This window comes from Narcine bancroftii, chromosome 1 (assembly GCF_036971445.1).
Source record: "Narcine bancroftii isolate sNarBan1 chromosome 1, sNarBan1.hap1, whole genome shotgun sequence".
Lineage (NCBI taxonomy): Eukaryota > Metazoa > Chordata > Chondrichthyes > Torpediniformes > Narcinidae > Narcine > Narcine bancroftii.
This window is the reverse complement of record NC_091469.1, coordinates 409,608,030-409,622,587: the sequence shown is the minus strand read 5'-3', so window position 1 is coordinate 409,622,587 and position 14,558 is coordinate 409,608,030. Positions and strand designations below refer to the sequence as shown.

Genomic DNA, 14,558 nt, shown 5'->3' with positions numbered 1-14,558 from the left:
TGTTTTGCTTACTTATGTTCAGTGTGAGTTCTTTAATACTTTAAAATTTCCATGCATGCAGTATGCATGCAGCTTTGTACATTTTAAATATTTAAACAAATAATTTCTGACTTCAAGAAATAATTGTACCCCTCTCCTTAATAATCCCTCCCTTACCCCCAACCCCCTAAAACAGTAATAATAAATAAAAACAATACTTAGATATTCTAAAATTTTGTAGCAATTTCATGAAGAAAAAGAAGGAAAAAACTAAGAAAGAGCTAATGGATTGTACAAGGATAGGGTATAGGTCACCAAGGATTTTACCAAACTAAATTACTAAACTAAAGGAATTCCTTTATTCGTCTTATGAAAGGTTATTCCAGGTTCCAGTGACTGGAAGAGATAGGCCCCAAATTTACAGAAATTTATTTTTCCTCAAATTATACATAATTTTTTCCAATGGATTTACATTTTTAATATATTCTATATATTCTATATTCAATCTATCTATTCCTAAATGAAACTCTGATTTCCAAATAACTACGATACACTTTTCATTTTCAGTCTTGTTCCTTCTACATTTCCTAATAAAAAATAAGTCAGGATTTTGTGGGTACATAATACCAGTAATTCAATATTTCCCCTAGTTTTACCCAGAAAGGTCTCACTTTTGGACACGACTCTGTAGAATTTGGACTCAACACTGAGGAGAATCAGTGAATGACTTGTTCACATGATCATTTGATTTTCAAGAGACACATTTAATGCTTACCATTTAGCCATTTCTAATCTTGTATATATTCTCTGTGTCTGAGTAATAATTCTAAAGTAGGTCAATTGTATTAGCTTACTCAGGCAGTGTTATTTGACTACCTTTTGTAGTAACTCAAAAACAGTGGGTATTGCACATGATCTCAATATAACATGCTGCAGGTAGAGATAATAATAAATTCTTGGCATGCTAAACTATTTATATTTAAAGACTGTAAGTTTCAATTCATGACTCCATCTGTTTATCCTTTAGCTATAAAGCCAGGTTTTTAATATGTGAAGAAAGAATCTGAATCACCACAGGAACAATGTTAATATGTCCTTGAACTCAAATTTTCTTATGTAACAATGAATCCTAAGTACAAAAGGCATTTCATATAAGATTCTTTTACAGACTTTTTTAGTTGAATTGCACATTTTATATTTGCAGCAAATGCAAATGTATTGGAAATCTAAGCTTGTATTTGCTATACACATTTGACATAATCAAATTAAAAATAATTCCAACATAACTGTATAAACAATATGTATTATCCATGTTTATTATTAATATCCAGCCTGTGAACTAAGATAGTTGCGCATTTGATTTGCAGTTCATTGTTCATGTGACATTCTAAAATGTTCAAGCAGAAATATTTTATTTGGACAGCCAGGGACTGATTAAGGATAGTCAATGTGGCTTTGTGCATGGTAGGTCACGTTCAAGGAGGTTACTAGGGAAGTTGATGAAGGAAAGGCAATGGATGTTGTCTACATGGATTTTAGTAGGGCCTTTGACAAGGTTCCACATGGGTTGTTAGTCAGGAAGGTTCAGAAACTAGGTATTCATGGTGAAATAGTGAACTGGATTTGACAATGGCTGGACGAGAGAAGCCAAAGAGCAGTGGTGGATGATTGCTTCTCAGACTGGAAGCCTGTGACTAGTGGTGTGCATTAGGGATTCATGCTGGGACCATTGTTTGGCATGTATATCAATGATCTGGATGATAATGTGGTAAATCAGCAATTTTGCAGATGACACTAAGTTTGGAGACATTGTGGATAGTGGAAAAGATTTTCCAAGCTTGCAGAGGCATTTGGAACAGCTGGAAAAATGGGCTGAAAAATGGTAGATGGAATTTAATGCAGACAAGTGTGAGGTGTTGCATTTTGGAAGGACAAACCAAGGAAGGACATACAAGATGAATAACAGGGTAATGAGGTGTGTGGTAGAACAGAGGGACTTGGGAATACAGATACACAATTCCCTGAAAGTGGTGTCACAGGTGGATAAGGTTGTAAATAAAGCTTTTGGCATATTGGCCTTCATAAATCAAAGTATTGAGTACAGGAGCTAGGATGTTATGGTAAAGTTGTATAAGACATTGGTGAGGCCAAATTTGGAGTACTGTATGCAGTTTTGGTCACCTAACTACAGGAAAGATATCAATAAAATAGAAAGAGTGCAGAAAAGATTTACTCGGATTTGGCCTGGTCTTCAGGAACTAAGTTACAGGGAAAGGTTAAACAGGTTAGGACTGGAGCGTAGAAGAATAAGGGGAGATTTGATAGACATATTTAAAATTATGAGGGGGATAGACAGAGAAAATATAGATAAGCTTTTTCCACAGAGTAAGGGGGGCCATGGACTGGGTGCAGGTCAGTGAGACTTAGGCATAAAAAATGGTTTGTCACAGACAAGGGCTGAAGGGGCCTGTTCCTGTGTTTATAGTGTTCTATGGTTCTATTAGCACTTGCCTAATTTGTCTCCTATCTCTTGCTTTTTCTTACCTTTGCAGGCATTCCTAGCATCTTTCTACAAGGTTCAACATCTCCTAGGATTCTCCAGTACATTTGCTGCCATCTTCTCTCCCTTCTCACCTAATGGTCTGAATACACCTAGTATTGTCTGATCTCAGAAGCCAAGCAGGCACAGGACTGATCAGTACTTGGAAGGGAGACTGCCTAGGAACACCAGGTGCAGTAGGTCTCTGTGAGGGGTGCTGGACAAAGTGGAAACTCTCTGTTTGCCTTACAGTAGACAAAATTTAAAGAATTTCATGTATGTTGCATTCTAAAGGCTGACAATAATGGTATATTTTACCTTTACTTTTCTCATAGGATCAGGGTTCTTTGAGCTATCCTGAGGTCTCCTCGTCCCTTTAATGAACCAAGTTATTTTGAGATTATTATAAGATTCTGTGTTTGTTAATGTTATTGATGTCAGTATAAAAATAGCAGAAGGATTATACATGAAATGAGGTTGATTAAGGACAAAAAAAGGCCTTGCATTCAGAAGCCGAGGGCAATGTTATGGTACTAAATGAATGCTTTGCATCTTTCTTCACCAGGGAAGCAGATAGTTGAGGCAATACATGTTAAAAATTTATTTTAAATATTAAAAAATTAGGTTGAATTTAAAGTCCATAAATCACTGGGACCAAATTTGATGAAATAGTGGATAGAGTTAGAGAATGATATCCTGAATGTTTTTTGATAAGGAGCCAAAGTTAAAGCACAAAAGGAACATTAATAACATGAATACAAAGTTGGCTGAGAAAAGGGAACAGAGGATCATAGTGAATAGAGAAACAAAAATTTTGGTAAATTTGAGCAGACAAAAGATTGGTGAAGGAACTCGGCAGGTCAGACAGCAACCATGGTAGAAATGGTAAGTTAACGTTTAGGGTCTGATCCATCAAGACGAGAAGGGAGGGGGTGAAATTGTGCCCATAAAAGGAAGAAAGAAATTGGGAGGGCCAAAGGTGATAAGGTGTGGGACAGAAGATACGAGAGATTGGTAGCGGGAGAAGTCATTAGGAAGAGGGGAGAAGAAAAGTTGGAGGCAAAACAACAAAATTAAGTACAGGAGTTGGCAAAGAGATGGAAACAGCAGAATTAGAGGGTGATGGATGTTGCTTCAAACTAGAAAATCAATTTTCATACCGTTAGGTACACGGCTGTGCAGAAGGAATATGATGTGTTGTTCCTCACATTTACATTTGTCCTCATCCTGACAAGAGGTCAGGAACAGTGAGTTAAAATAGTTAGATACAGGAAACTTCAGTTTAGACCAGTGGTTCTCAACCTTTTTCTTTCCACTTGCACACCACTTTAAGCAATCCCTACGCCATCAGTGCTCTGTGATTAGTAATGGGTTGCTTAAGGTAGTGTGTGAGTGGGAAGGGAAGGTTGAGAATCACTGCTCTAGATCCAATTGTTATTGAAATATTTTGCTTGAGAAAAATTGTCATTGGCCCATTTTCTTTGGAGTTATGAAACTGTGCACATAATGAGTCAATTAGGTACGATTAAAACTGTGGTTTTCAAACTTTTTCTTTCCATCCACATACCACCTTAAGCGATCCTTTACTAATCACAGAGCACCTATGGCATAGGAAATACTTAAAGTGGTATGTGAATGGAAAGAAAAAGGTGAGAACCACTGGTTTAGACCCACAAACAGAGTGAAATTCATATTTATTGTCAGAGTATTTATGTGATAGTACATACAAACTTGAGAGTCTTCCCTCAGGTCAGGCAGAATTTCTACTTAACAGTAGTGCAAAAAAATTGTACTCCAGAAAAGATGCATATACAAAAGAAAGAAAAGGAAACAAAGAAAGAAATGGAAACAATTTGTGAAAAAAAAATTCAATAATAAATAATATGCAAATTAAGAGTCCTTAAATGAGTTCAAATTTGGTGATGGAGGGATAGCAACCTGGTAGTCTTGGGGCAATCTGGTTGGCATAGGGGTTAGTGCCAGTGTTTGAGACAGGACCAAGGTTCATGTCCCTTGTTGTTTGTAAGGAATTTGTACATTCTCCCCGTGTCTCTGGAAGCTCTGGTTTCCTCCCACCATTGAAAACGTACAAGGGATGTAGGTTAATGAGGTGTCAATTGGGCAGAATGGACTCGTGGGCCAAAATAGTCTGTAATTACCGTACTGTATGTCTACCTTTAAAATACCTATTTCTTGATGGCAGCAGTGAGAACAGATCATGTACTGGTGGTCAGAGGTATTGGAGCCCCCAAAAGAGGCTGTGATGCAGATCACTTTGTTGTTTCCATGTCTGGATCACTTTCCACTACACATCTGTAGAGGTTTGGCAGGATTTTCAACATCATACCAAACCTATGCAAACTTTATCCTCTCACTATTAACTAACCTAACTTAACCCCCTTCTAATTCTAAGTGCACATGTATGTAATGTGTATGCAAGTTCAGAAAAGTTCTTTGATTCACAGTCAAGTTCACTGGTTGCAGGAAATTCTTATACTGTGCACAGAATTTAACATTTATGAAGTTCACCAGGCTTTGGTGTTTGGTTACCGCTTAGGAAGGTTCTTGTCGGTTTAGAAAGATTTGTTGTACATTTACTTCCATCAGCCACTTCAGTGTCTTGCTGAAGAAACTTGCCCCCTGAGGGTTCTCCAGATGATAACCTCCTCCTTTCAGGTCACCACAGAGTTTCTTCTTGTTTCACTTATTTCAAGTGAAACATTAGGCAGCCAGTTCTCTCCTCTTGCATGAACCACAAGGGCTTTGACCAGGCTGAACTAAACACTCACAACCCATCTTCCAACTGGGGTTTTTCCACAAGCTTGCCAGCTTGTCCTGTTCCAGTCCCAGTTGCTGCTGCTCACTGTAGCACTGCAGAACTGATCTCTCTCTCACTCAGAGAAAATGCTGTTCAACTATCTCTGCTTGAAAAACCATATGACCCTCTTAGAACAGCAAGCTACACTCCCAGACAGCCTGTGGCTCCAAACTACTCCTCCAATCTCTTTCATCTGTTGCTTTTCATAACAATAGTCCATTAGTGAAGACTCCTGGGCACTCCTCAAAGTTTTTGCGAAGGCCCCCAGGAGCTGCCTTTTCTGGCTTGAGCAGAGCTCCAGTATTTTAAATTAGATCTGTTTTGAAGTGTTTGTATGTGACCTACACTTATATAAAAAAAAACTGCCCCAATTTATCTCCCAAAAACATATCTAAATACAATACAAGCACAACATAATCTGTCACAGTACACCATTCAGCCAAGTTTTCAATCTCCCTCTGCTGACTGATTCATTGTCCCCTTTTATACAACCAATTACCATAGTATCATCAAATTTGTAGAAATGGCATTGTTGTCACACCCAGCCACACAATTATTGGTGAAAAGTGGGTAGAGGAGGGGGCTAAGAAGGCAACACAGTGGTGCTCTGGTATGATGGGCATTGTGGAAGATAAATTTTTAGCAATCCTCACTGAATGTGGTCTGAAGCTGAGGAAAACCAGGATCCATTTACTCCAATCTTGGAGTTTGCTGATCAGGTTTGAGGAGATTGTGGTGTTGAATGCCGAACTGTAGTCAACAAAGAGTATATTGATGTCTGCACCTTTGTTGTACAGATGTCCCATAACTTTGTGGAGAGCCAATGAGATGACATCTGCCATTGATCTGTTGCTGTGATAAGTAAATTGTCACTGCTCAGACAGCAGCTGATGTGCTTCAACACCAGCCTCTCATAACAAATAAAAAAAACAGAAAAGTGTTGAATCTTTGCTTTACAGACAAAGGAAGATGAATAGCGCATCCACCCGGATTGGTAATGAGACTTTCACTTTTTTAAAATCTATGTTCATGACCTGGATTCCATGTGCTAACCTTAACTTTTAAATTTGTGGATGCAAGAAAACTAGGTGGTACTGTAAACCGAATGAAACATGGAAGTCTGCAGATGCTATGATAGTAGTAAAAACACAAAAATGCTGGAGGAACTCAGCAGGGGGTAGACATCTATTGCTGACATTTTGGGCCTGAGCCCTTCCTTAAGGTGTGAGTGAAAAGCAGGCAGGCACCCATATTAAAAGGCTGGTGAAAAGGGAAGGAGACAGGGAGGAGTGCAGAGCAACAGACAAAAGATATGAATTGGATATGATAAGAGGACAGGAGAAAGGAAAGGTGATAATTAATTGGGGGAGGGGTTGTTTTTGACTGTGAATAGAGGCAGGGAAAATGGAAGAGAGAGACAACTAGAGGAAAGTAGACATGGGGAAAGAAGGGAGGAGGGGAGCTAATGGAAACTGGAGAAGTCTACATGCTTGGAGGGTGCACAGATGGAAATCTGAGGTGTTCCACCAATTTACAGGCGGTCTTAGTTTGGTAGTGCAAGTCAGCAAAGGAATAGGGTGGGGAATTGAAATGGGTGGCCACTGGGAAATCCACACTATTGCAGTGGCAGAGCCAAAGCATTCAAAGTGAGCTCCCAGTCTGATATTAAGGAAACCATAACTGGAGTACTGGATAAAGATTTGCATCATCCAGGGTCTTTGGCCCACAATGTTGTACCAACCTATATAAACCTACTCGACATCAATCTCATTCCTTAAGGTGGTATGTGAGTGGGAAGGGAAGGTTGAGAATCACTGCTCTAGACCCAATTGTTACTGAAATATTTTGTTTGAGAAAAATTGTCATTGGCCCATTTCCTTTGGAGTTATGAAACTGCACATAATGAGTCAATTTAGATACAATTTAAAACCGTGGTTTTCAAACCTTTTTCTTTCCACTCGCATATCACCTTAAGTAATCCCTTTCTAATCACAGAGCACTTGTGGCATAGGCATTGCTTAAGGTGGAATGTGAGTGTAGGGGGGTAGTTTGAAAACCACTAATCTAATCCTTCCCAACCTCAGCCTTAGGTTCATGGTTAAATTGAATGCTCACAGGGTAACCAATTCTAGAACTAGAAGGCAAAAGTTTAAGGTGCGAAGGCACATATTTAACAGAGATTTAGAGGGTGACTTTTTTCCCACTCAGAAGGTAGTCTGTCTCTAGATTGAGACATTAAACTACAATGTTTAAAGGGCATTTGGACCAATACATGGGCAGGAAGATATTAGAAGTGTATGGATCAAATGCCAGCATTAGCCTAGATGCAAACTGGTTCAGTGTTGACAAGTTGGACTGAAGGCAATATTCCATGCTGTATGACTATGATTTTATAACTACATTTTTAAACAATTGATTCATTTTTCTGTGTGACATAACATTGTACAGTTTATTTTTTTCTTGTAGGTAAAGAACAAAGTGACATCATAACAGGGAGATTTCTTTCAAAAAGCTAACCAATTAATTCTACTGCTCTTCTTTATATCCAAGGTCAAGCAAATGCTTCCCTTTCAAGCATTTATCCCATTTTGAAAGCTGTATTGAACTGGCTTACAAGACACTTTCAGACAGTGTTTTCTCACATCAGAACGAGAATATTGAAAATAAATATTTTCACATTTTAGGTTGTTTAGCAAGCATTTTAATTTATTTTCCTGGTTACCAACTGTACCAACACTTGGAGCAGTCTTGTATTATTTCAAAATTTTCAAGTTCAAGCTCTTGATATAGCAAAAATTTTTTTCAATTTGCATTGACCAAAGTGCTGTACAAACCAAGGCAATCAAAACTAATATAGCTATTTACAGAACAATGGATTAAGACGTTATAAATAGTCCACAATTGCAGTGAATAGTGCAACGCTGGCGGAGGTTAGGAACGTACAAAGGGTTTCGGATGTTAAACGCTAACGACAGAAGGTACATTTCAAAATCTCAAGGATTTTTTGAACATATCTTAATCCTTTCCACTCAAAGTTGAGAAGAAACAAGTTTCTCTCATCATGCTTTTAAAAATGTTTTTAAATGTCTCCCATAAATTTGTTATTTTTGTTCTTCATTTCTAATTTGTTTCCATTTAAAATTATATCATTTATTATGAGAATTGGCATTCTTGCTACAGAAAATAATCAGTCTCCAAGGTGCAGAGAAAATGAAGGGTGCCAAAATACTCATTAGGTCAGGCAGTCTCTCTGGGGAAGAGGAAGAAAGTTAATGTTTTCAATCAATGATCTATCATTTAATTGTGATGAAAAGTCATCATTCTGAAACATTAATGTTGTTTCCCTGTCTGGAGATGTTGACTGGTCTGATTAATTCCTGGATAATTCTTCATATTACCCTAAGTGGGTTTAATTATGGTCAGATATTATTACTAACATTGTATTTTTCAAGATATCTTTATGTCTTCCTATTTTTAGTCAAGAAGTCATTTGGTTTCTTTATGTAATTTTCTTTTTTATTATTTCAGATTGTGTTGATTGTTGAAAAGATTTTCTGGATTGTTTTGTTGAATGATTATTGATTGCAACAATAAACAAATTTCAATTCCTAAAAAATAGATTTCCCTTTTTTTCTAGGATTGGAAACTAACATTAGATGAAGATGATTTAAAGCCACAGGCGGATTGAATGCAACCCATAAAAGATTCAAACACAAAGATGTTGATAAAGTGACTGGTTTGCCTATAGAAGGAGGCAGTGGTTGGCGAAGATGTTTGGAAGTCTATTCAGGAGAAATGCATCACAGAAACTAAGTGCTCTGTTGCTTATGTTTGGGTTTATTTGGGGTTTGGTGCTGCTTCGTTACACATTTCAACAGCCAAAGCATCAAAACAGTGCGGAACTGCGTGAACAAATTTTGGAACTGAGTAAAAGATATGTTCGAGCTCTGGCAGAGGAAAATCAAAATGCAATAGATGGTCCTCAAGGTGCTTCAATGGCAGGATATGGTAAGATGTCCAGGATATTTGCTGTGTGTGTTGTTTCCTTTTTGGAAGAAGAAATGTGTGCCTGTTGTGTCGTTTTAATCAAACAAGGTTGTGAACAAATTGAAAGTAAACAAGAACTCTGCAGATGCTGAGGTCCAGTGCAGTACTCAAGAGTGATGGAGAAACTCAGCAGGTCATACAGCATCCATAGAAAGCAAAAGTCAGTCAACCTTTTGGGCCTGAGCCCTTTAAGGTCCAAAAATCAAGCAGAAGCCCAAATAAGAAGGTTGGTGGTGGCGGGGGGGGGGGGGGGGGGGTTGCAGTGGAAGAGCACAGACTAGCAGGTGATAGGTAGTTACAAGTGTAAGAGGAAGATGAGAAAGGAGCAGAGAGGTGGTTACGGACAGGGCTGAGAAAGGTAGCTTTGTAATAGAACAAAGGGAGGAAGTGGGAAATGGAGGAAAGGAGACAAGTGAGTGAAAAAGAGACCAGAGGCAGGTGTTAACAGAAATTGGAGAAGTCGATATTGATGACATCTGGTTGGAGACAACCTGGATAGAATACAAGGTATTGTTTCTCCAATTTAAGAGTGGCCTCAGCTTGACAGTACATGTGGCCATAGACAGGGATGTCGTTGTAGAAATGGGGTATGAAATTGAAGTGGTTGGCAATTGAGGGTTTCTTGATTTTCATCCAATCTTTATTCAGTCTGCTAATGGAGAGGGGAGGGACACATTAGTGATGTCATCCCATTGGAGGTGGCAGAAAATTATATAGTAAAATTTTTTTTCAACTTGCATTGACCAAAGTGCTGTACAAACCAAGGCAATCGAAACTAGTATAACTATTTACAGAACAATGGATTAAGACGTTATAAATAGTCCACAATTGCAGTGAATAATGCAACGCTGTTGGAGGTTAAGAACATACAAAGGGTTTTGGACGTTAAACGCTAACGACAGAAGGTACATTTCAAAATCTCAAGGATTTTTTGAACATATCTTAATCCTTTCCACTCAAAGATGAGAAGAAACAAGTTTCTCTTGTTGGGTGTATGGACTGGTGGGGTGGTAAGCGATGATGAGAGGAACTTTGTTGCGACTGTAGTGGGTGAAGGGGCCAGGCCAGATGTGCATGTAGAGATGTTTTTTGAATCTAGGTTTCCAATCTCTGAATCAACAGTGCCAATTACCACATCAACATTTTGCTATTTAAAGTCACTGTTTAGTAAAGTTGTGAAGTTAGTTTGGAGTTCACATGTTAAAAGTACACTATCTGTAAAGTTGTTCATCATTAACCAAATGCCATTGGGGTGACTTAATGTACATTGTACATACTTGTCTTTTCTGCAGAAAATAATTATTGTTTACAAAAAAATTGAAAATTCAATTTTGTATTCCACCATTATTGTTCTTTGACCAAAAGTAGTTGCAATCAAATAATCAGTTTGAAAGTGTAATTCTGTTTCTTAAATAATTAATAGATGGCAAGTTATCCTTTGATCATAATACAGAATGCAGCTTTCACATATCAAGTGATCCTTACAGGATGTCACAAGAGGCAGTGGTGATGTATTTTGGAAGGAGGAAATAGTTCCCAGTGTTAGCTAAGTACTTATCATGCAACTCCCTGTCTAATATCTGAAAGTTATTATTCGATTCTTATCTATAAAATTTATACAAGTTAACTGTGCTTAGAGGGAAGGCTTCCACCAGCGATGTCTCTGCTCCATCCTCAACATTCATTGGAGCGACTTCATCCCTAACATTGAAGTACTCGAGATGGCAGAGGCCGACAGCATCGAATCCACGCTGCTGAAGATCCAACTGCGCTGGGTAGGTCACGTCTCCAGAATGGAGGACCATCGCCTTCCCAAGATCATGTTATATAGCGAGCTCTCCACTGGCCACCGTGACAGAGGTGCACCAAAGAAGAGGTACAAGGACTGCCTAAAGAAATCTCTTGGTGCCTGCCACATTGACCACCGCCAGTGGGCTGGTATCGCCTCAAACCGTGCATCTTGGCGCCTCACAGTTCGGCGGGCAGCAACATCCTTTGAAGAAGACTGCAGAGCCCACCTCACTGACAAAAGACAAAGGAGGAAAAACCCAACACCCAACCCCAACCAACCAATTTTCCCTTGCAACCGTGTCTGCCTGTCCTGCATCGGACTCGTCAGCCACAAACGAGCCTGCAGCAGACGTGGACATTACCCCTCCCTAAATCTTCGTCCGAAAAGCCAAGCCAAAGAAGAAAGAGAGGGAAGGGTTGGATTATTAGGGGGAGGTCTCTTTTTATTAGTAGAGATAAACTAGGTAAAGATGGGTTTAACTGTGGATCCTTAATATTGATCATATCACAGAATAAGACAAAAATACCTGAGATGTATGAAATCACTTTTTTTCAACATGAGGGAATCTTAATTATTACCTATTTTCTATTCAACATTAATTTTGGCTATTATGAGGAATGAATTAACTGTTAACTCACTATAATCATAGAATTCAATGTTTTGAATGGGATAAGTAAATAATTATGGTTATATTTCTGATTTACAATTTACATGTGATATGTATATGATTTATGTTTATTAATTGGAAGACCACATATAAAGGGTTTTTCTATTAAACTCAAAAATATTTTAAAAAGAAAGCATGCAGAAGCCTCTTTGTTCAAAGGTCTGAATTCAACATCACATGATTCCCACCTAATGAGCATAATGCACATTACCAGACCCAAAGTTTAGAAGATCCAAGATAGAAACAGAAGACTATACACAGTTAAACTTAAAAATTGGCTGCTGTTTGCTTGAGTGCAGTTCTAAAAATTGCAATGTTTTGTGATCTGATGCCAATCAGTGCAGTTCGATGTGAAAGTCTAGTCAAAAGGCCCCAGTCAGCCCTTCAAAGTGAATCCTTTAGAGCAATGGTTCTCAACCTTTTTCTTTCCACTCACATACCACTTTGTAGTCCCTATGCCAAAGATGCTCTGTGATTAATAAGGGATTGTTTAAGGTGGTGTGTGAGTGGAAAGAAACATTTTGAAAAACAATCTTTTAATCGTACCTAATTGACTCATTATGTGCAGTTTCATAACTCCAAAGGAAATGTGCCAATGACAATTTTTCTCAAGTAAAATATTTCAGTAACATTTAGGTCTCTAGCAGTGGTTCTCAACCTTTCCTTCCCACTCACACACCACCTTAAGCAATCCCTTACTAATCATAGAGCACCAATGGCATAGGGATTACTTAAAGTGGAATGTGGGTGGAAAGAAAAATGTTGAGAACCATTGTTTCAGAGTTATTTACTGCGTCGGTGTTCCCGACATGGCCTCTTGCATATAAGGGAAACTAGACACTATCTAGGGGATAGCTTCTCATTGGGAAGGGAGATAGATGAGGGAAAGAAAGAGACCCCAGGGCAAGGGGTTAATGGAATTTGGGAAATCTGGGCTTTGGACAGATGTGTCAGTGTGGCAGTGGTGTGTGAATTGAAGTGGTTGTCCATTAGGAGGTCCTTGCTTTTGCAGTGGACTGAGCAAAGGTTTCCAACAAAATGATTTGCCCCAATCTGCAGTGAGTCTCCCTGATGTGGAGGCTTCACTTGGAAGGACTAATTGGGGTCCCAAACTGTGGTGAGGGAGGTTGTTCCACAAAAGATGCTATAGCCTTGTGGCTTCACTCCATCCTGGCCCATTTGGAGAATGATGTCTCATGTGCCAGGCTGCTGTTCATTGACTTCAGCTCATTGTTTAATACAATCATTCCCTTGAGGCTAGTGGAAAGGCTGTCCTTGCTTGCACTCAAAACCCCTCTCTGTAATTGGATCCTGGACTTAATAACCGAAAGATCACAGTCTGTCCAGGTCGGTAGCAGAATGTCGGGCACTGTCACGCTGAGCACTGTGCACCTTAGGGCTGTGGGCTCAGCCCACTCCTGTTCATGCTACTGACCCACGACTATATTGCCAGATCCAGCTCCAACAGAGACATCAAGTTTGCAGATGATACAACAGTCGTTGGCCTCACCAGCAGCAACAATGAGTTGCACTACAGAGGAGGTGGAAAATTTTGTGAAGTGGTGTGAGAGGAACAACCTGAGTTTCATGTGGACAAGACGAAGGAGATGATCATGAAATTCAGAAGGACCAGGAACGAATACCTTCCACTACAAACAAAAACTCTGCAGTTCACCAAGTTTCTTGGTGATTTATAGTAGGCACTCAACATCTCCTCATTTATCAGGAAAGCTCAACAGCGACTGCTCTTCCTCAGAAGACTGAAACAGGCAAGGCTACCAGCCACCATTGTGTTAATCTACTATAGGAACTCTATTGATAGCATCTTGAATGGCTGCATCACAGTGTGGTTTGGTTGCTGCAGAGAAATGGATCAGAGATCAATCCACAGGACCATAAGAGGCAGAGAGGATCACTGGAACCTCCCTTTCAACTCCACCCCCAAGCAATGTGATCTACTGGGATTATTATCTTTAGAGGGAAAGCAAAATAATTGGGGACTCCTTCCACCCTGCACACAGCATCTTTCAGCTGCCCTGTCAGGGAAGAAATACAAGGGTATCAGAGCCAGCACCACCAGGCTGAGGGACAGCTTCTTTCCCCAGGCAGTGAAAATTCTGAAGGACCAAAGGAACTTCACATTATCCAAGACTCTAATATTTATAAAACAATATTTATACATTGTACAGATGAAATACTTGTCCTGAATTTGTATTGTTTTTGTGTGTTTGTGTTATGTCTGGTTGTATGTTTGCATATTTTGCACCAAGGGCCAGAGAATGCTCTTTTGTCAGGTTGTACTTGTACAATCAAATGACAATAAACTTGACATGATGTGTGGGTACTAGAGGAGATGTGGGTGAGGGCTCAATGTATGGCAGCAGAGGGCAACTTGTGTTTTCTGAAGGAGATTTCCAATGTCCTGGAATGGAAAGTCTCATCCTGGGATCAGATGTGGCAGAGACAGAGAAATTGAGAGAAAAAAAAAAGAATAGAATCCTTTCAGGAGACAGGTGTGAAGAGGTGCAGTCAAGTAACTTGGAGTTGGTGTGTTTATAGAAGATGTCTGTAGATAGTTTGTCTCCCAAATGGAAAAACTGAGAGAATGAGAAAGAGGAGAGAGTTACTTGCAGTGGACCAAGTGAATTTGAGGTCGGGATGGAAACTGGGAGCAAAGTTGATGAGTTCATCAAGGGTGTATAAGGCAGCACCAATG

At 39.2% G+C, this 14,558-nt stretch overlaps 1 protein-coding gene across 18 annotated transcripts in view; it reads left to right on the top strand.

The window, feature by feature from the left end:
* Window positions 1–14,558, top strand: part of LOC138751529 (alpha-1,6-mannosylglycoprotein 6-beta-N-acetylglucosaminyltransferase A-like) — a 128,705-nt gene that overhangs the window by 22,310 nt on the left and 91,837 nt on the right. For 13 of the 18 annotated variants that reach the window (XM_069913906.1, XM_069913899.1, XM_069913904.1 and 10 more), the window contains 2 exons: window positions 2,532–2,710; window positions 8,974–9,344. In XM_069913906.1, coding sequence (XP_069770007.1) covers window positions 9,107–9,344 — 238 coding nt within the window. In that variant the 5' untranslated portion in view covers window positions 2,532–2,710; window positions 8,974–9,106. The other 5 variants (XM_069913910.1, XM_069913907.1, XM_069913908.1 and 2 more) reach the window with 3 other exon arrangements.